The following is a 23,670-nucleotide window of genomic DNA, read 5'->3' as shown; positions in this document are numbered from 1 at the left end:
TGTTTTTACAGTGTTTATGGTTCCTTAAAATAGCAAGGCTTTATCCTCCATTTGCACAGGTACTCTGGAATGCTTTTCACAAATTCTGTTGTGTGTAGAAGGTGAGAGTGACGCTTGGGGTGTGAGTACAGGGTCAGTCATTTATCCCACACAGCTGGACTATTTTTCAGGAGGTTAAGGGCTTTGCTCAAGGGCCCAGGGGTGATATAACTATCCTCGTGAGGAGGGGATTTGAACCAATGACCTTCCAATCGCAAGCACAGAAGCCTGCTGACCTACACATTACTAGCATGGTCTCTGTGGTCTTCTTGTTTATCTGTGCAAAGCAAACATGCCACAGATTAATGCTATTGGTAACAGAATAACACTGCAGGAAATTTTTTATGCACACCAGAGAGGAATGTGGTGTTAAACTTTTTATATGCAACAAGGAGTAGTGCTGTGGGAGACTTTTATGCACGTCGCGGAGTAACACCATGGGAGAATTTTTATATAAGTCGCAAAGTAATACCATGGGAGAGGAGTAACACAACTGGAGACTTTTCATACACGTCGCGGAGTAACACCACTGGAGACTTTTCATACACGTCGCGGAGTAACACCATTGGAGAATTTTCATACACGTCGCGGAGTAACACCATTGGAGAATTTTTATATAAGTCGCAAAGTAACACCATGGGAGAGGAGTAACACCACGGGAGACTTTTTATACACGTCACGGAGTAACACCACTGGAGACTTTTTATACACGTCGCTGAGTAACACCACTGGAGACTTTTCATACATGTCGCGGAGTAACACCACTGGAGACTTTTCATACATGTCGCGGAGTAACACCACTGGAGACTTTTCATACACGTCGCGGAGTAACACCACTGGAGACTTTTCATACACGTCGCGGAGTAACACCACTGGAGACTTTTCATACACGTCGTGGAGTAACACCACTGGAGACTTTTCATACACGTCGTGGAGTAACACCATGGGAGAATTTTTATATAAGTCGCAAAGTAACACTATGGGAGAGGAGTAACACCACGGGAGACTTTTTATACACGTAGCGGAGTAACACCACTGGAGACTTTTCATACACGTCGTGGAGTAACACCACTGGAGACTTTTCATACACGTCGCGGAGTAACACCACTGGAGACTTTTCATACACGTCGCGGAGTAACACCACTGGAGACTTTTCATACACGTCGTGGAGTAACACCACTGGAGACTTTTCATACACGTCGTGGAGTAACACCATGGGAGAATTTTTATATAAGTCGCAAAGTAACACTATGGGAGAGGAGTAACACCACGGGAGACTTTTTATACACGTAGCGGAGTAACACCACTGGAGACTTTTCATACACGTCGCGGAGTAACACCGTTGGAGAATTTTTATATAAGTCGCAAAGTAATACCATGGGAGAGGAGTAACACCACTGGAGACTTTTCATACACGTCGCGGAGTAACACCACTGGAGACTTTTCATACACGTAGCGGAGTAACACCACTGGAGACTTTTCATACACGTCGTGGAGTAACACCATGGGAGAATTTTTATATAAGTCGCAAAGTAACACTATGGGAGAGGAGTAACACCACGGGAGACTTTTTATACACGTAGCGGAGTAACACCACTGGAGACTTTTCATACACGTCGCGGAGTAACACCGTTGGAGAATTTTTATATAAGTCGCAAAGTAACACTATGGGAGAGGAGTAACACCACGGGAGACTTTTTATACACGTAGCGGAGTAACACCACTGGAGACTTTTCATACACGTCGTGGCGTACCACCACTGAAGACTTTTCATACACATTGTGGAGTAACACCATGGGAGAATTTTTATATAAGTCGCGAAGTAACACCATGGGAGAGGAGTAACACCACGGGAGACTTTTTATACACGTCGCGGAGTAACACCATTGGAGAATTTTTATATAAGTCGCAAAGTAACACCATGGGAGAGGAGTAACACCACGGGAGACTTTTTATGTACGTCGCGGAGTAACACCATTGGAGAATTTTTCATACACGTCGCGGAGTAACACCATTGGAGAATTTTTCATACACGTCGCGGAGTAACACCATTGGAGAATTTTTTTATAAGTCGCAAAGTAGCACCATGGGAGAGGAGTAACACCACTGGAGACTTTTCATACACGTCGCGGAGTAACACCATTGGAGAATTTTTTTATAAGTCGCAAAGTAACACCAAGGGAGAGGAGTAACACCACGGGAGACTTTTTATACACGTCGCGGAGTAACACCATTGGAGAATTTTTTTATAAGTCGCAAAGTAACACCATGGGAGAGGAGTAACACCACGGGAGACTTTTTATACACATCAAGGAGTAACACCACTGGAGACTTTTCATACACGTCGCGGAGTAACACCACTGGAGACTTTTCATACACGTCGCAGAGTAACACCACTGGAGACTTTTCATACACGTCGCAGAGTAACACCATTGGAGAATTTTTCATACACGTCGCGGAGTAACACCACTGGAGAATTTTTACACACGCCACAGAGTAACACCATGAGATACTTTTTTAAAACACTGCGCAGTAATGCTTTGAGCGATTTTTATATGTCACAGAGTAATGCTTTTTAAAACAAATTTATTAGAGCTGTTCAAATTACCCTCGTAATTACTAACAAATGGCTATGAACCACTTTTCATTCTATGAAAATTAAACAGTAAATTTAGCAAATAGAAACATCAGCAACTCTGAGGAATTGAAGAACTTGATATTTAAGTCCTAAATAAAACAACAAAGCTGACATCATTGTTAATCAATTTGCAGGTTCAGTCTGACTTGATACTTTCCATGTTCTTGAGTACCCATTACTTCCTTTAGCAAACCATAAGCTGTCGGGTTAAAAGTAGTCGATGTTATCTCGTCTGCCGCATCTTTGAATGAGGCTATGAAATCCATAACCAGAAGCATTTAAAAGATGGTATGTAATAAAACAAAATACCACTAATGGATTGCATAGCTTGGACTCAAAGAAGCTGCAGTTTTAAAAACAATGCAGCCCCAAATACACATATGTCTTGTACAGTAGGTGATGAAGTCGTGTAGAAATTTTATAGCTCGTCAATCTCATCCCCCTCTTGTACTTTTCTGGACCTCTGAGGCTCTTTGTGTTTTATTTGTAGACCACAAATAAGTCCCAAACTGCCCACAATGGTAATTTAAATGCCATGTTATCGTTCTTCTTGACAGTGCCGTTCCTTTGGGATATTGTTATAGTGTCTGCGGGTTAGGCCACTGTGCCTGTAATCGGATGGTTGTGGGTTTGAATCCTGGCTTCACTCTATACTGTATATGTGTCAATGTGCCTTAAAGGAGAATGAGATGGGATATGTGAAAGTACCTGTATGTGTGCAAATTAAAGTATTGTTTAATTTTCATTTTACACAGAGACTCTTTCCTAGGGTGTGTGGAGGACAGCTGAAATAATGTGATTATTACCTGTTTCCTGAGAAGGTCATTCTTGAGTGCAGGTCTTTTCGGTAATAAAGGTGATGGAGTGTTTAAACGCAGTTTATGATGGAGGTGACCGTACTACTGATAAACAGATAATGGGGTTCAACGTTCATCTTTGAATCTTTCTAAAAATGCATTTTAGACGGCAGGAAGGCTAGCGAGCACAGGGTGGGTGGCATTGCAGTCTGGGCAGTGCGCACAAGCCTGTGATGAGGGAACTCGCTCCCATGACAACAGAGCAAATGTGTGAGGATCTCGAGTGACAATGTGCTGCCATGGAAGTGAGGGATGTCACTGCCACTGGTCCAGTCTGTCCCCTGCTAGCTCCTTTAAGCGATGAACAAAACAGTTAACATATTACAAACTACTAGTTGTTTGGTGTCTCACCATTTTGGCTTAGGCAGTGTGTGGCTCAGCGGGTCAGAATTCTGTGCTGGTCATAAAGTGGTTATAGGTTCAAATCCCAAGACTGGTTGGGATTTTACGGGTTGGGCCCATGAGCAACACCCTAATCCAGGGAATGTCTACCCTCTCTTCTCCTACCTTCCCTTTGAATAACAGCATTTGCTAATTAAATAAAATACCATGTATTCTCACACACTCAATCACTGTTTTGGTCTACCTGCCTTAACTTCAGAAACATTTAATATTTTCAGATATATAGTGCTGAACATCATGTTACACCTGCAGTATATTCACTCTATTTATTATCAAGATGTAACAAGTAGTTTGGTTGTAGTCAATGGAAAGTTTTGATTCACATCCTTATTGGTGCAGGATAGTTTAAGGGTGAACAGGTGAGGAACAATTCTTACATATTTGACAGACAATGGAAGCAAGGAGAGGAATGGAAGTAATATATTCAATCACAGTAGCTGTAGTGCGCAAATGCTCTTACGGACATGTTGGTGGCACACGAGGCAGCTGGTAGTTTAACAAAATAGCAAAGAGCCTTAAAAAACTGTAAAAACAAACACTAAATTTGAATAGGTTGCACTCATTTTTATTTTGTGTCCTGAAAGAGAAAGTTTGCTTTTAAGGCTGTGGGGTCTTTTCTCTCTCTTCTTTGGAATGAATTCCTCAAAAGCATCCAATAGGGGGTGCTGTTCCTCATCCTCCACCGTTTAAGTGTTCGAATCATTGGCTGTTGATCTTATGAGCTGAAGCTGCACTATTTTATTCCCAATTAGCGGTTAAAAAAACGTGTGAGACAGACTGTGAATCTTTGTGTTAGTCCCAAATAAAAACATTTTTTCCATTAAATAAGTACTGGTCATGACAAAGTCCATAGCCAGAAATATTTTTTTTCATACTGCTTTTTATTAAGTGTGCTGTGATTTTAGTCTGCACACACAGACAGGTTTATACAGAGGTGCTCAGGGACATGCGCTGCAATGTCACCTTTATGGGCATTTCTGCAGATATTCTTGGAGAACCCTGATGTTCATTATTTACATTTATTCGATGCTTTTATCTAAAGCAACGCATATGTTTGAGAAGACAAGGCCAGAGAGTAAAGGGCCTTGATTCAGGGCCCAGCAGCGACGTCCCTGGGATTTGAACTAGCAACCATCCAATGAGAGGCAGGATGTCCTAAGCCCCCATAACACCACAGCGAGCTGTGCAGACGCAGGTCAGGACTGCAGCCTCCGTCTTCGTGATAGCATCAGATGAACGTTTCTGTAGACACTCTCCCCAGACTTTTAACAGGACAAATATCACTGATATTTTTAAAAACATTAAACTCACTGTAAATATGCCTGGGAGTCCATTAAGCATTCAAAGCATTGTAAGGTTATCAGTTTAGACATTCTACTTATATAGAATGTGATCTATAAATGTAAGTCTTCATTTAAAAAGAAGTCTGTGTAACCTCAAGTCCACATAATCCTAAAAAAGTCAATATACACTAATTACAGTATCTCTGACTGTGGTAGTTCAGGGAAACGATGCTCACACCTCATCTGCAATGATAGAATGTTTTCCTGGAAAACGAGCATGATGTTCATCACATAACACGTAAGACAGAATGAAATCATCCTAGATACACGCGATTCTACAATACTCTACGAGACCAATAGCCATGCACGTGATTCTGTAATTATGTTGGAGGATTCCTACGTAACATTATGAACTGTTAAAAGTTTATAAGCTTGCTGTTAAATATGACTGTAAAAATATATTATTTTTAATCCATGCCTTCCCACCGCAATATTACTGCCTCGGGTTATCCCTTCTGTAATAAAAATGTGAAAATGAAGTATTTTGAAACGCAATTAACGGGATTTTCCTCGTGCATAAATATCCGATTCCCAGAAGAAATGCAAATATCCTGGACCGGACAGTGCAGGGCCTCAAACAGGTGGTATCTGTTCGATCTAATCGACTTTTCTGTTGCACATGTTTAAGTTAATTAACTTGGTTCTTTTTTTCTATTAACAGATGCAGAGCAGTAAGGCTGCTATCGGCACCGGTAAGATGAATCTGTTCCGTCACCAGTCCCTCCTTCCTCACTGTCTCGCGTAGTTTATTGAAGCTTGTCGTCATCAAAATACGTTATAATCAAAACACCCACATAGACATACAACTAATGCAAATTTTATGATTAGGTTTTTAAATTTATTAGGACTTAAAATTCATGTTCAAACTGTACTCATGATTCGCGAAATGACTCAAGGCCTGTGCTAAAGTTGTTTTACAAGTTTTTAAGAATGAAACATGGGGAGTCAATGAAAACAGGGATATATATTTAATGGTTTTATAGTTGAGTATATTGTATTTTGATATCATTTGCTACAAATTTGCCTCTGGGATTTATACAGTTTTATTTTCTCTTAAATGGCCGCAGCTTATCGATGAAGCGAATAGGCCGGCTATGGACTCTGGATTGGAATCACATTCTACACATTACTATGCAACGTCTTGTTGCAAATTCATTTAATAGCTAAGTCACAGCAGCTTGTCATGCTGCAGCTGGCGTGCTGGCCTTTGCTATCGAACAAAGAGAACCCATGGAAATTACTGGAAGAGGAAGTCGGGCAGTAATATGAGGCTGCACTGATCTTATTCGGCACCCAAACCTGCCGTCCTGCACTATAAAGTCTTATAACGTGGGTTTACAGGTAGCGTAACCTCGCCTATTATTAAAACCATTTATATAGACCTGGTTTATCTCAGGACCTGGATTGTTTGATTTGTGTTATTTTCCCTTTAATTTTATCAATGCATCAAGTTGGGTATACGATTTGTTACGAGATTATGAATTAGCTTAATCTTTATATAATTCTAGTAAATGAAAATAAAGTATGTAGATGTTCGACGTGTTTGTTCAACTCGGAGTTTGAAACTTTCCGTGGGGCGATTAACTTTCCCTTCTCACCAGTGCCTTTTTTTTGCAGGAGCCAATGTGTAGCTTAAGTATTATTTTTTCTGGTATTTTTAAAGACATAGCTGAGCTAAAATATCCCCACCATTTCGCTGCCAAATACCTTCAGGAAACCCTGTAGAAAGTGTGTCCTGCCTTAGAGCAGCGCTGGAGAATCACACAGGTTGGTATCACTTCGCCGGAGTAAAACTTAAAAAGAAACGACCTCATAGCTAACAAGCTACATTAAACTTGGAGCCGTGAGTGGTTTTTAGCCTTTAACTATAGGCGAAAAGTACTCAGGAACCGTATGAACAGCATCTAGGTAAAGGTGCAGTGGAGCCTCCGGTGTTGATTGATCGACAGGTAGATGTTAGGGAGATGCTAACACAGAGAATCATGCTATAAAAGTATAGTGTGTCACAGGTTAACAATTTATGGGTGAATATGAGAAAACGTCTGTCATTCATTAAAATATGTGCAATTCGATTTTTTTTCGGTGCCTCACTGTAGCGAACAAACGAAACAAAATATTGATTAAATATTGATTAAAAATATGCATTAGCATAAAGGAGAGCTGGCTCCTTAGCTATTAAGCTAAAGGAAATGATTCGTCGCTGTTTAGAGGAAGAATCCCATCTGCTGAAAATCAAATCATAAACACGCACGCACACATACAAGCAAATAAGTCATTTTCAGTTTTTAGTAAGATTGATAAGTTTTTATTTTATTTTATTTTTTGGAGTCGATGGTGCGCCCCATGATCCAATTTACAATTAAATTAATTCCACTATTTAAACGATTCTCGGCTAATGCTAACCTCTGCCGAGAAATATTGACGTTTACTTAAATTTCAACACTGAAACTGGAAAACATTAGTTTTCCAAACGAGGCAGTATATCAAATACTTTACACTTATTGCGCTTATTACTGTAAGATGCTGCCTGGTTAATATGCAAGAACATTTTAATTAGGTAAACATGCTTGAAACCTGAAGCATACGGTGTTACCCGAAAAAGCAGGAGCCGGTAAACTTAATGAAAAGACAAGGGCGAATCCTAGCTGGCGTGTCCAGCATAAGGACGAGAATCAGAAACGCGATATAACCTTTTTATTTAATTCAACTTCATCTTCGCGATTTCTTAAATTTTTTTTTTGAAATATTTAGAAGCCTCAGTGAAGTAACAAAAACACTGACACGAAATAACTATTGTATTTGGCATCTTTAATATATTAGTTTCTTTTATGTCCAATGGCATTTGCATGCCTGTTAAATAGTAAACATTTAAGGAGGGAATGGCGTCCTCTTTAGTTTTAACACTAGCACAATTCGCTTGATATGTACGGAATGAAATTTCTATATATAATACGAAAGTACATGTAAAAATTACTTGAAAGACGCGTACGAGAGAAACATTTGACGGGCTATAATGTTAGTGTCTATCTATCTATCTATCTATCTATCTATCTATCTATCTATCTATCTATCTATCTATCTATCTATCTATCTATCTATCTATCTATCTATCTATCTATCTATTTGCTATAGATGGTAATTGAGCTGTTACTCGGTTTTGTTTCAATGTCATGAAATCAAAATTTTTTGGCGAGTTTTGGCAATCAAAATTCTAATCTGAGAGGAATCTTTCCAACGCATATCCGCTGGAAATTGTTCTGCAGTTCAGGATGTGCTGATTTCGTTTCCAGAAGTCATACAGGCCGTGACGGGCGGAAAAGGAAATAGACTGTGTTTGTGTGTCTGTGTCTCTGTTTGTGTGTGTATGTGTGTGTGTGTGTGTGTGTGTGTGTGTGTGTGAGAGAGAGAGAGAGAGAGAGAGAGAGAGAGAGAAAGAGTGTGTACGTATGTATATGTGTGTGTGTGTGTGAACGCATGCAATACAGACGATACAAAAAGCTTTACAATTTTTCTAACATACAAATGAAACATTAAATTAGTTCGCCTCGGGGCTTCATTTTTCTATTTCTACATTATAACTAGTTATTGAACTAGGTGCAAGATCTAAAAGCCATTTGTGTGGAGACAGATTTCATTGGTGTTCCCTCATCAATAACTCCTTGGCAGTGAACTATTGGAACAAGTCAAACGCGGGAGGTGAAACGGGGGTCAGGCTGTCTAAGTATTATTAAAATGCGTCCAGGACACTGGTGGGCTTGGCTGGGGGTGGGGGCTTCCTGGGTCGTGTTCAGACTGGTAAAGGTGCACAGAAGTCAAAATTGCATCTTCAGATTTGCAAATGCGCACTAGATATTCGAGTAAACGTTTTGTCCGGCTCTACTCCATTAAGCTTACATTACTGCCCATGTTGATAGGAAACACGGCTATTTACCTTCTTTTTGAATCACTGTTACAATTATTATTCCAAATGATTTTTGTCAGTCTTTGAGTTGATAAACAAAAGTATAATGTTACTAACAAAAGGTTAGTTCGTCATTTTACGGCAGTTTCTGGTAGCACTGGATAAATGCGTTTTACAAAGTTGAGTTTACACATCGATTATAATATAAAATCCGTTGTTTGTGCCCTTTAACGTTATTTTGTGCAGGAGCCAGATTGATAATTCTGGCGGGAGAACCGGTAGGTTACCGAGCGGTCAGTATGGTAATGGCGAGCACAATAAAACCCCTGGGAACAATAGAAACTTATTTTTCATCTCCTCTGTCACGCGACCGCTTTGTGTATACCGCGTTCGTGGCTGAATATTTATACTGTGGGGGCCACACCAAAGATTGGAATTACATAGAATTTGAAAGTGAAAGAGCTAGCTTTGTATCATACACGGTCACACAAATTGTTTGTGCGTGTGTGTGTGTGAGAGAGAGTTTGTGTGTGTGTGTGTGTGTGTGTGTGTGTGTGTGCGCGCGCGCGCGCGAGTGTGTGTGAACGCGCGTGCGCATGTATCCTAATCTCACCTCAACCAGGCATGTCAATTCTCCAGTATCGATAAGGCAGCTATCCTAAACGAAAGCAGAAAGGGAGAGGTTAGAATGATGCTGTCTTGAAATGATGGGTCTTTATTTGAAATGTAATTTATACGAACATTGTGCGTAAAGAAAAAGACTACGGCAGACTTCGCTTTCTCGTGTCTGTTTCTTTTTTTGATTATAAGTTAAGTTTTCTTGAAGATGGATCCACTCTTATGTTACTTTTGACTTACAACAATTTGTATTTTATAAATATTAGAAAGTACACTGACATGTCTCCCGTATGCTAACGCAGTTACTATTCTTTGTTTGGAATAGCACGCGATTCTAAATGTGCTCTTAAATTGATGTAGTATATTTTACAAATCCATGGCCCTCAGAATATTACAATGAAATGAATGTTCATTTTTGTCTTGTTTGTACAAATAACCTATGTCTGACAAATCATATTTCAGTTAGCATTGATATGCCTTTTAGATTAAGCAAAAAGGCTGCCGCCATGTTTAATAACCTAATTTACAAATGTATCTGATAACAATTAGTCTCAAATAATTAATTGTGCTTAAATAATAAATGTCCTTTGTTGGACATTTTCTTGGACGCTTATTCCATATGATAACCTTCTCTTCAAATATTTCATGAATTGCAGATTTTGTTTATCTATAATGTGTGCGTTTGTTATTAGTCGTCTATGTATACCCTGTAGAACCGAATTTGTGTGAACAATTGCTAATCGCAAATGAGCCTCTACAGGAATATATAGGCGATTCAAAAGCAATACTCGATTCTTCATTCATCTTAGATTTCTTCTTAGACTTATGCATGCTTCCCGTTTGTCATTAAACGCGTACGAAACGTAAGGAGGCGTTCATCGACATGCTTATGTTTGTGTGTTCAGTATTAACAATTCTGAAGATTAAACAATGAAACATCAAAGAAACAAAAGTAGACTACTAAAGACAGACAGACTGATTATCTTACTCATGGTAACATCGTGATGAGCTTGACTTCGTGCAACCAGTAAATCATGTGAAGGCCAAAGATCATTTTAAAGTGATTGATTTACTGCATTTTACGGCGTAATAAAATGCGAAAATGTTCACACAATGACTGGAATTGTCAAAACGCATGACTCTAATAAACAAACCATAAACCGCTAAATGCATGTGGCGTTTTAGCGTCATGAGTAATGAAATAAAATATGACGCGATGATAGCGATTATTTAAATCATTGCTACTGGTCCTCCCCCGTTCTCCGCTCGCTGGTTTTCGTACTTGCGTTCGAAGTTGCAAAGTTTAAAGGAAACAATGGTGTCGCCATTGCTTTGTAAACCCTGTAAAAGTAAACGTGGCTAATGAGACAAAACAAAATAGAACAACATCAACAACTTGAATGGATATTCAGCAAAATTCCAGCAATTCATTTAATGTAGGCAACGGCAGTTTTATATGAATCACATTTACACTTAAGGACCGTTAAATGGCCAGTGGACGCATAAACGAAGGTGGCCACTTTTATTTGGACGCTTCACTTTGTCTATAAATGCCTGTTTGTGTATGTGCACGGGTAATCGTTGCAAACGATAAACGTCTGGATCTTGTAACTAATAGATATGCCTTTCTTTTATTCTTATTGACTGATTTACACATCTCCGGAATTACACACAATTTCAGCTGCCAAAAAACGGGATGTGGTTAGATTCATTACATGAAATTATTTTAATAAATAATTCTTGTTGGAGATGTGGGGATGCAGGCGGACACATAGAGAATCACGCACCTTAACTTGTCTGATATGCATGTTATGCTGCAGAAAAAACTCTAATCGAACGTGCATTGCAATTAATCTGAATACTAAACAGGAAGATGCTTGTTTCTGTTTCAGTACTTAATTAACTTACTTTCCTTTCTTCTACGTTATGCTTTATTGCTCAGATTACCGTTATCTGTCCAATGCGTCCACTCTGAGTGATCTGCCTGTCCAGCTTAGCATAGTTAACTAGAAGTACATTTACCCCATTATATTGAACCAATTTCTGAATCATCATGTTAACCCAATTATTGAAGTGTCTGTGCCCCACTTTCACAGGACACGCGCAGGCCCATACACCGCCAATTAGGCGCACGATGGCGAAAGGAGTGGGCGCACTTGGACAGAGCATCGGTTCCTTATCCGGGGACTGCCTCTCCCTCTGCTATTGGGCGGCTCAATCACGTGGTAAAAGTAACTTTACAGGGTCGCTCGCTAGTAGGAGGGCTTTATGGAGCAGAAAAACGACAAAGCTAGAAAAATTATTTTCCACTCCAGAAATTAATGATCATGAGCTCGTATTTGATGGACTCTAACTACATCGATCCGAAATTTCCTCCATGCGAGGAATATTCGCAAAACAGCTACATTCCAGACCACAGCCCCGAATACTACAACCGCACGAGGGACACTGGTTACCAGCATCACCATCAGGAGTTGTATCCTCCGCGAGGGAGCTACCAGGAGCGCCAGTATAACTGTCCAAATATCCCCGAGCCTGACACTCAACGAGGGCATGGGCTACCCCTTTCCGGGCACCTGCTTGTTGGGAAAGGACAAGCAGCGTCATGTGAACCCCCACCGTTATCCACGTCCCCCTCTACCCCAGCGACTGCGTCCACCGCCTGCAGCCAAGCTACACCGGAGCATCCAAACAGCACAGCCTCTTCAAAGCAACCCGTAGTCTACCCTTGGATGAAGAAAATTCATGTCAGCACCGGTAGGAAACTTGTGTGTCTGTCTTCCTCTGTCTCGCGCTATCTTCTCCTCCTCCTTTCTCTCTCTCTTTATTTTGCCCACATCTCCTAACCAGCCCCTGCCACGATAGGAGAGAAGCCTTTGAAATGGCACAATTGAGGCGGATTTACGACTTGCGTTGGTAATTACACCCACCATAAATTTTATAGCAGAGCGCCACTCCGGGCAGCCGTATTGCCATGTGGCTTTTCCTGTTATGTATGTGTATGAGAGGGGAGAGAGGAAGAATGGACACGGAAAAAATCCCGGATTTTTAATGTTGCATAAATAATTTAGAGCCTCTTTCAACATAAATGCCCCCATCCCCCATATGGAGCCATTAAACAAGTTCTCATGACGAATTTTAGGTGAATCTAACTAAATATACTAGGCGTAACATTACCCTTTCCCAATCACTTCCATTCGCATCTCAATTCATGCCGCTTTTGGTGTACTCCTCCTTCCCTCCTTACTCCCTTTCTTCCTCTCTTTTTCTCTCTACCTCTCCTCTTTCCAGTGAACGCCAGTTACAATGGAGCGGAACCCAAGCGGTCTAGAACTGCTTATACACGCCAGCAGGTCTTAGAATTGGAGAAGGAATTCCACTATAATCGCTACCTAACTCGGCGAAGACGCATCGAGATTGCTCATTCATTGGTTCTCTCCGAACGGCAGATCAAAATTTGGTTTCAGAACCGCAGGATGAAGTGGAAAAAAGACCATAGGCTACCCAACACCAAAGTCAGATCCTCATCTTCCACAGGCGTACCCTCTGGGTCCAACACAACCACATCAGCCGGCGCTGTCGCGGCTGCTGCGGCTTCTAACACCGTGGCCGCGTCCGAGGAAATCCCCCGGGTGTCCGGAGCCGAACGTGTCGAGGATATTACAAGGTTATAAGACATAACTATTTCAAGAAGAGAGAGAATTGAGACTGATTATTTATAGAATATAATATATTTTGGTTCTTCGTTGTTTTCTTGTGCGTAAAAATCTGGAAAAAAATAAACAAAAGGTCTTCCTTTAAGTCCACAGTTATATAAAATGCATGTTATATAGCATGGATTAATGCGAATTCCAGCGGATGGGTTTTTACGCTACGCAGGTTTTAATTTATTCGAAACTGAAATACCAGAATGATTTTTAAGAAAAAAAATACATGTTTTGGATGAAGGTGAAAGAAGGACATTTTTAAGAAAATGTTGTTGTGGGTAACTCGGTCGTCCCCGTGTCTAGGTTATTAAATGCACAATTGTAAAATTCATTTTACAAAAAAGACTGGAGTAACATTTGTTTTTTATGTGAAAACCAGAAAATACAAAGCTACTGACATTGAACGTAGTTGTTTATCTGAAAATATTGATAATACTGTGAGGTTTTTTTTTGGCGTATTGCGAAAATCAGACTAAACTCATTATTTAGTTTTGTGATGATAACGTTGTGACTTAGGCTGATTTAAGCAGATCGTTGTGAAATGCAATAAAGAAGTTTTAGTGTATTTGTGGTAATCATAGTGGTCAATAAAACAGTGGGTGTCAATTAGTTTCATATACGTGATTTTCATTTTATCTTTACTGGTTCAAATCTCTGTGTTTTATAATTGCATTTAACATAGGAGAATTGCCACGAGTCCACCTGAAATCCAGAGGCCTTGAATTTAATAAGTGATGAGGCGGGGGCAGCTTTATATGTAAAAAATTACTCTCTCTAATTGTTGCAATCTAGTGATTGTAGGAGATTCACTATCCAGTGCCATATTCCATTTGTGCATAAGATTAAAAAATACAGTCTCAGTCCCACTTAAGGGATATATTAACATTTGTAGGATTTTAAAAAACTGTACCGATTTATGTGCCAGAAGGGGTTGTGATCAGTTATTAAACCCGCCCCTAGATCTTGGGCCTATAGAAAACGTGACAGCGCTGGTTTATGTGGCATTCCGTGTAGAACTTCATTAAGTAATATTTGGAACGAATTACGTCTCTTTACTGAGTGAAGTTATAATCCCTTTTAGAACACTAGTCCCACTTGGCTACCTTTTCGGTCTTGACTGGAGTGGACGTCTTTCTCCTTACACGACGTAACAAAAAGTCAATTCCGGAGTATGGAAGCTGTAGAAGCAAAATCTACGTATCGATGGGGTTTCTATTTTAGATCACATGAACTGCGCTGTTGTTAATATAAATACGCATTTTACCTTGCAAGTAACTGGCTTTCGCTGGCAATGCTTCGTGTGCATAATTATAATTCAAAGAGCTTTCCTCTCCTACACACCCTACATTCATAACCATCGCGTATCTAGAATGTGCCATTAATTATAGTTTACGTGCCTGGTAAAGAGGGGAGGCCTAGTTCAAGACCTTAAGCTTTAATTCTTTAGTGCAAGCTCCAGACATAGCAACAAAACTGAACGCGCTATCTAAAATAGATTTTAACCTCAATTCATACATGATTAATGCTGTGTGTTGTTAAGATCAAGAGTATTCACGCCACTATGTAATTTGTTTTCGGGGCAGCGAGCGATACCACACCAAACAGGAATTGCAAAACATCACAGAGGAGTTGGTCTTTTTAGCCTACTTACAATGATTAGGCCCGTTGCCATTCAGTGCCCCTGATTTTACGTAAAATGTTATTACATTTCTACATTTTAATTGTTTCCATTAGTTTAAAGATCCACTATCTTCCTTTAATAACCAAAATGCAATGTTTATGTAATTTTACATTGTTATACCTCTCCTGAAATGCCTATGAATGTATACGGCTATATAAAACGAAAGATCAAGTTCTCTTATTTTTATCTGTAGGCGATTATATAAAGTCTTATTTCTTATTCTAAATATAATTTAAAAAAATTATATTTTCCTTAGCGATTGCGTGACAGTAGTGTCTGGCGCCACACAAACGTATCGAGATTATAGCCCAATAACTCTAGACAAACCTGGAGGTTATTATAATGACTCGCAGTGTAATGTTGTTAAACCTAATCCGCATACGATCACTATTTTAACACGGACAATGGGATTTTGCACACCGGACAATCTTCACACTTTAACGGAGTAGAATATTTAGACTACAGTCGATGGAGAAGTTCATGTTTTGAAAGTGGCGCCTGTAATGCGAGATGCTACGTCACAGTCATTTTATCCATAACAAGCGCATCCAAACATCGACTGGAGTCTTCCAAAGATGTAATCCCGCTCTCTCATAAGCATAAAGCGTCCGAGAAAGTAAACAATGCTGAAATGTTTCGATGTAGGTGAATACCAGGCATAACACAATAATTACCTTAAATCTAAAATATATTAGCAATTTATTTTTAAAGTAAGGTTTTACTTCACTCGTCTTTTCTACAAATCCAATTTCGATAACAGAATAATTTTTGTTTATTCAAAATATATTTCTGTATTTCGACTACCCAGCACTATGGATTTCTTCGGCACACTAATAAGCTCTACGGCTTTTAACTGTTGTTGGAATCGTAGATTCCAAAGACCAATCACGTACATTTGGCAGAAAATAAAACAAAGACGAACACTACGAAAAACCTCACAGTGCTTGATAAATTATAAATCTGTGTGACTTGAATGAAGATTACACAACGGCGTCCTAGGTGGGGCGCTGAAAAGCACAAAGGATTGAGGTATTTCGGACCATTAATCATTTTCGACCGAGACTGAAATTATTTGTGATCGCCTTTGTAAAATTCTGGTTTTGACATTTGTATATTTATATCTACACATTTCCATGGTAAAAATTATGAGTTGAAATAAAGAATTGTTCGGGAAGTTGTTGTCTTTGAATTAACGTGCTGATAACGGCACGCATCTGCCTGACTTGGACGTGACTTTCGGGGGCCGTTGAACAGCAGCCCAGGCCGCCATCCCGTAGCCATTATGTAGCTGGACAGCGCAGAGAAATGGATGTGCACGCCAAAAACCAAGCGTCCCGCCATCTCTTTCTCGTCCTTGTCGCCTTCACGGCGCGAAGCTGAAAAGGTACTTTATTGAAGTTTGGGGGTAACGACGAGAAGGCCGAGTTCACGCAAGGGTCACATTTTCTATCCCATTAGGTTTATTTCAGCCGAGATGGCCGACCTTTCCAACCCCGTGACCTGGCAGATTCTCCCAACGTGTACCTTCTGTGAGAGCCCTCGCCGTTTTGCATGGGCCTCGCCAGTGTTCTTGGTGTTTTTTTTTCTAACCATATTAATGACCGGGGAAAGGAGGCACGGGAAAGTGTTGCTGTGGTGACCCGAGATAGAGAGGGAGAGAGAGACAGACGGAGGAGTTGAACATGGTGAACCCTCGGACACACCGCTTGAATCAATCCCATAGCCATTCTAGGGTATATACTATAATTTTGAAGGATTTACAACAGTGATGTGCAAACTGCCCTGTCCTCTTGTGACACATGTGAGTATATACGATGCATTCATGACTGTTTTAGAGGGAGGTGCAGGACTTCTTGTCCTTCGTAATATATTTAATTCATAGTCAATTCTAGAGTTGGAAGATCCTATATATGTACATATGCTAAGTTACGTAAAAAAGTTAACATTTGCATATTTGTCGAAAGTGGAGAACTCAGTGATAAATAAATCTGTCCATCATCATCATCATATCACCATAAGCGCTAATATCCACCTTTTATGTGTATCACGCCGTATCCCGCGAACACAACATCCCGTCTTTTTAGATTTCGATTAGTTTTTATTACTCATGGCTTCTGCGTCGTAAAAAACTAACAATACCCAATTTTATCTCTTGGTAATTTCTGGATATATAACCTTTGGTTAAGAGTGACAGTTGGTCCTCAGATTCCCTTTTGTAAGATGCGATACTATAAAGACTACAAAAATAATTTTAGCTAAGAGGGATTGTGTTTTTTCTAAATAGGATTTATAATGATCCGACAGACAAGCTTAACGGTGTTTCACTGAGGGAACTTAGGATACATTTATGAAAATTCTACTGTGTTAAGTCCACACACACACACACACACACACAGAAGTTTGAAATATCTTTGTGGGGACTCTCCATTCATTTCTATGGAGAAAACTCTAATCACAACATGACAACCTTAACCCCTACCCAGCCCTAACCTTAACCATAAATAACCAAACAAAATATGAGATTTTAGTTTTTTATTGCAACCGCAGATCTTTGTCGGGACCTGAAAAATGGTCCCCACAACGTCAATAACAGGCTTTTATTACATTGTGGGGAACGTTTGGTCAATGTAATATAAACCTAATCCACACACACATACACACACACACACAAACACACAAATACATACATACATACATACATACATACATACATACATATGAATTAGATGTCTTTTAATTAAATGTTATTTAATATTTGTTCTATTTTATTTATTTTAATATATTGACGAAACATTTTTTTATCGTTTAAGTGTCTCGCAGTCGTTATTTTCAGACAGTATAGACACAAACGTTAAGGATGCGTAAGTGGTCAGTCAGTGTTCTTCGAGTTTGACGGAGTGCTGATGATAACGGTTCATTTAAACTTTCGAGATTAGGGTTTAAAAATGACAACAACAAACACGGGTTCCCTGTAGCTTTGCTCCTTTCTCTCCCTCCCTCCCTTCCTCCCTCCCTCCTCTCTCTCTCTCTCTCTCTCATACACACAGACCCAGACAGATACAAAAGCATCTACTGTATATTTCACGTAGTGAACTTCCAGAGACCTCACTGTGCAGTACTTGTACGATTTCCAGAACATTATTACGTGTCACCGAAATTATATTATCATCGACATGGATGTCCGTGGCAACATGCCCATTTACAAGCTGTTTCGTTACCAATGCACAAGTTAATAGTTGCTTTTATTATGGTCCGGTATATTAAAATATAAAAATAATATATAATCTTTATTTTTCCTTTATCTTGTCATAATATCGGCACACTTACTATATGAAATGTAATCCTAACGAATTCATTCACTTGAACGTGCATGTGAACTTGAGTAATGGACACAAAAGGCTTATGAATTTGCTCATATATACAGACGTTCACCGGGATTTAACAGATACTTTAACCGGGCTGTCCAATAGACGTATTTGAACATTTAGGATTAGCCTGTTACTGTAAAATAAATGAAAATGGATGGTCACCATCGGGCTCCAGCGGGGTCGGCCCTGGGTATTCTGGCGCTCTATAGGCGAGACTTTGTTGAGCGTCCCAGCCCCCAGAACAGCAGAAAACAAATTTTCTCAGGTCGTTTATTTTTTAAAATGTCAGTAGCACAGGGCCTCTGGATGCTAACTAGCTAGCTGGCGTCCGATTCACAAGAAACGTAGTGAATTTCACCTACTACCAGTAAAGTTACAGAATGCAACCAAAGGTATTTCTTCTGATTGCCGTCACTCGCGTCTTTGCGCCCCCTAACCAAATGGCGCCATAGGCGATCGCCTATAGGGCGGGAGGGCTCTGAGCTGGAGTGACAAGGGAAGCGTGGAATCAGGTCGGAGGTCTGGTCATTCAGGTCCAGAAGATACATCCTTCAAAATACATATATAAATCAACAGAAACAATATTCGGAACATGTTTACATTTAAATAATAAATGCGGACAAAATAAATTCGAAGGTAATTTATAGTACAATACTGGATAAGTTTAATACTGGTGAAATATTTGATTTTAGTTTTCACATTAATTATGGAATTGTCATTCAATTCAGCTGTGATATTTCGCCTGTTGAAAGCTGGTGTTCAGAAAGTATTTTCATGTCATTTTTTGCGTGTATGTATTGGCAATCGTTAAAACGTAGGCCTCTTACATAAAAAAAAACAATATTCATGTGAATATGAAATGTCCATTACAAGTTGTATTTTCACTGCTGTGTCTTAGTGTGTAAAAGATACACTGAAATATGCAGGAAATGTGTTTACGGTTTGAAAGTGTGTTTACATTTTGAAACTACAAACTTACAGGCGGTCAGTGCAATTTGATGTTTTTATGATTTTATTACCATTTTTATGTTTTCTGCTAGGCTAGTACGGTAGCCAGTTGAAACACGTTTTAATCAGAAATAATTAATGAACATTGTATGAGACAGCTTACATTTTCTTCTTTAATAACTATAATATTTTATATTATGAACAGCGCGTTACGTTCCATGTTCATATTTGCTAACACAGACATTTTAGTATATATATAAGTATAAAGGTAGATTTGACATAAAAAGACTGAAATGTTTATAGGGAGTTGACGTACACATCGTATGGGTTGCGTGTGTCGTTTTTAAGAGCCAAGGCTATTTGCTTCTTCGAGATATTCACTGTTCGTTTAGCATTTTTCAGCAACCCAGGAGTTTTTAGTCTGTATACGTGTGCTTTATACGTCTCATATAGAAGATTTAACCTGTTTAAGTGTTTAAATGATCATGTTCGCTATGTATTAACAATAAACTAAGTAACTAAGTAATTTTTTTACATTTTGCACATAAATGGGTTAACCTAGCAAGCTTTCTCTCGTTTTATACCTATACAATATTATAGCAAAACTGACCACAAGCATAAGTTAGTAATATTGTGAGGTTAAACAAGTATTCATTTCGCATTCAATCCGATTTTAGATAAAATTCACCATCTCATAAATCAAAGTGTAAGCAAAACAAATGTCACATATAAATGGAGGTAACTTTCAACATAACACCAAGTCGAAAAGTTGCGTGAATGTGGGGGCAAACCGCATGTAAAAAGCCGTTTGCCTACGAGATACGATAAAGATATACGTGGGTTTCGTGAAAGGTGGATTTTCAGTTTTATATAAAGAAATTAATATCAATTTGGCAAACCTCTAGAACTTCGAAAGCCACGCTAGATACGACTCAGTAGTGAGATAACGAAATAGAAAAGCTTATCGAAACTCCGGCCTAGCTTTTCGAAATAATAGACTACGAACGACCTTAATTCGTTAGAGCAATAAAAAAAATACAATTCGATTTTTCTACACGGCTTGTGCTATATGTTATAATCGGCTTCTCTGTCAGTTTCTCCTCAGTTGTTCTTAAGACCCGTTGTTAGACGACCGACACCGGAAAACCATTGAGAGACAGAGGCTTCACTACGCCGTATAGATGTGGCGGTTTCTGCGGTGCTGTAATGTTGACCACATCTTAATTGTCCCACGAGACTTTTCTGTACCTGTTAATCGGCTGTTCGTAGGAGTGAGAACGCCCTTCTCACCTGCCATTTCAAGCTTCCTCCACGTCCGGCAGTCCTGATCGGCGCTTCGTCGTCCTTAACTATGCAAACTTTAGCCTGAGATCACGTCATTACAATCTGATTTGAATTTGACTTTTTTCATAATAATCATTTTATTCTCCCATGATTTCAGTTGACCTTTTGTTTCAAGGGTGATAATGGTTGCCATACTAAACAAAGTTGCGACTTACTATATAACTTTATTATAAAATATGCAATTCATTTCAGTACCTTCATAAAGTAAATTAGCTCTGATGAACGTTTAAGTATTGATTTAAATAACACACGCCATCACCCCTGAAGCATAACAGAAGGAGGCATATTCTGGGTCTCTGACGGTCGTACTGTGCCTTATTTACAGTGTATATAGGATATCAGGGGACGCTGATATATCCGTATAAGGGCCGTAGTCGGAGTCAAAGCGCCTGCGAGAAAGCTTAACCAATTGGATTAGCAATTACCGCAACCTCGTTTGTCTCCGGGGTTGGTTAATGAAGTGAGATGAGCCTGTTGTACTACATGTACATATACAAAGATACAGCTGCTAGCTAGGTACACCCGAATTGTGAAGGGGGCTATAAAACCAAGCAACTTTGAAGGTAAATAATCAAGGGTGACTTTGTTCGTGAACAACAATTATAACTGTAATACAACAATTACAACAGAAAATATGCTATTTCTTAAAGATGTTAAATGGCTGCTGTTGTGAATGTATACAGAAAATTAATATATAATATACAAGTACTAGAATAAACAAAACTCTGACGTTAAAACGATTTTTTTCCCAAGCAGTTTGTGCTGTCCGAACAGAATCCGTGCCAAACGTTGCACGCCAGCAAGCCTTTATTGATTTATGCAGTTGTGAAATTACCCTCAAACTAAGTTACCAATAACCAATTCTCAATGTGCAAAAACAAGTCCGTGTTCAGCAACCGTTTTTAAAATGTGCTATAACAATACAAAAAGTAAAGATACCTCTTAGGTCACAAGTTCAGTCATGTGAATTAATGACGTTAATGTCATTAATACGGGTTTGCTAGTTTATTTCTTTTTGTTTTAGTTTGGTTTCTTCTTTTGACACCATGAGCATCGTAGTATTAAGGCGACGCGCTGCAGCAGTGACAGCAGACGGGTTGAAACAAAGGTCAGCCTTCTATTTACCAGCCTCACGGCGGCCGCTCATTGGCTGATGGTAGCTTTCTCATAAATCTTTGAACCATGTGTGCGAGTGTGGCTGAATGTACTTATGCGGCTACGTGGGCAACGCATCGTCATTATCATTATTATTATTGTTGTTGTTGCTGCTGTTGCAATGCTGCACTAATAATATGAATTAAATGAATTCATAACATGAATATAAGCAGTAAATGTCGTCCTCGAAGTGAGTAATCTATAATGCAAGGGGGGAGGGGGTGTTGTTGTTGAGATGGACCTAAGGGCTGCAGATGGGGCAACCAAAACCAAACACGTAGGCAGGGCAATCAAGTAGCTTTGGTAGGGAACCTGAGCCCCCCAGCTATCCAGGAGATCACAGGCACTGTGATGAGCAGTGCTGCACAGGCGTGTCTATGGGGCACATAATCGCACAAATATGCACTTGGGCTGTGGCAGTGCTGGTTAAGTGCCGGCACCCCCCATGTGAAATCAGCAGGCAAAGTCAGAGCCCCCTGAAGAGATGGTAAGCTAGGCAGCTACCTATCTCACCTAATTGGTTGACCAGTACTGGATTGTGGTCATTTTAAAAGATAAGCAGTTTTGACTTTGATCCTGAAGTCTTGAACATTGAAAGGATTTCTGAAATGGATACCTGCCATCCAGTGAGCTCCATGGCCAGATTGTAAACATCTGCAAAATGCATGCAGGAGATTCATAAGACCCATGGACAGGAAGGATAGATTAAGGCTTACAGACCATGTACACAGAGAAATACAAATGCTGCTTGGACCCCTAAAAAACATCAAGGAAACAGCGTATGGGTCAAGAGGTGGTTGTTCTTTACCGAAATGTTGATCTTTCTGGTAGAAGGTGAGTAAGAAGTGGACTGTTGAAAAAAACATTTACTTTAAGATTGATGAAAGGCTTTAAAATTAGAGGGAAAGTTGGGGAGAGTGCACTGGATTTGGTCTCCGGAGAGCTTAGAGCAGAGAATTAATGAATTTACAAAGAGGAAAAAATAACTAGACTGGATAAGAATGGATAAAATAGGAAAACAAAGACATTTGTTTTGGATGTGGGCAAGAAATATCCTTCAGAATAATTATGTAGGCAAAAGTGCAAGAGAAAAATACATGAGATAAAGGAAAGTTTGAAAAAAGAACAAATGATGTATGTGGGGGTAATATAGGAGAGTCGTATGAGTGTTGGGTTAATATTGAGAGTCAGGTGAGTGTCAGGTTACTGGGGAGAGTCAAGTGAGTATGGGGTTTATAGTGAAAAGTCTGGTAAGTGTGTGGTTCCTAAGGGAGAGTTAGGTATAAGTGTGAGATCAAAAGGGGAAAGTCAAGTGAGTTTGGGGCAAGCAGGAGAGAGTCAGGTGAGTGTGGGGTTAATACTGGAGAGTCTGGAGAGTGTCTGGTTACTTAGGGAGGGTTGATTAAGTTTGGGCTTAGTGGGGGAGAGTCAGGTGAGTGTGGGGTTAATAGGGAGGAGTCAGGTGAGTGTGGGGATAATAGGGAGGAGTCAGGTGGGTGTGGGGTTAATAGGGGAGAGTCAGGTGAGTTGGGGGGTTCATATGGGAGAGTCAGGTGAGTGTGGGGATAATAGGGAGGAGTCAGGTGAGTGTGGGGATAATAGGGAGGAGTCAGGTGGGTGTGGGATTAATAGGGAGGAGTCAGGTGAGTGTGGAGATAATTCGGGAGAA

At 39.8% G+C, this 23,670-nt stretch overlaps 1 protein-coding gene across 1 annotated transcript in view; it reads left to right on the top strand.

The window, feature by feature from the left end:
• The window catches only part of hoxc4a (homeobox C4a), a 52,593-nt gene that overhangs the window by 18,262 nt on the left and 10,661 nt on the right, over window positions 1-23,670 (top strand). The window contains exons 2-6 of the mRNA XM_048983340.1: window positions 5,941-5,971; window positions 6,993-7,046; window positions 11,895-12,555; window positions 13,090-13,465; window positions 16,645-16,715. Of these exons, the coding sequence (XP_048839297.1) occupies window positions 12,120-12,555; window positions 13,090-13,465; window positions 16,645-16,715 (883 nt within the window). The 5' untranslated portion in view covers window positions 5,941-5,971; window positions 6,993-7,046; window positions 11,895-12,119. The remainder of the gene's footprint in view (window positions 1-5,940; window positions 5,972-6,992; window positions 7,047-11,894; window positions 12,556-13,089; window positions 13,466-16,644; window positions 16,716-23,670) is intronic.

The sequence above is a fragment of the Brienomyrus brachyistius genome, chromosome 18, assembly GCF_023856365.1.
Source record: "Brienomyrus brachyistius isolate T26 chromosome 18, BBRACH_0.4, whole genome shotgun sequence".
In the NCBI taxonomy this organism is placed as follows: domain Eukaryota; kingdom Metazoa; phylum Chordata; class Actinopteri; order Osteoglossiformes; family Mormyridae; genus Brienomyrus; species Brienomyrus brachyistius.
The sequence above is the reverse complement of the archived record's forward strand: the minus strand, read 5'-3'. Positions and strand labels throughout refer to the sequence as shown.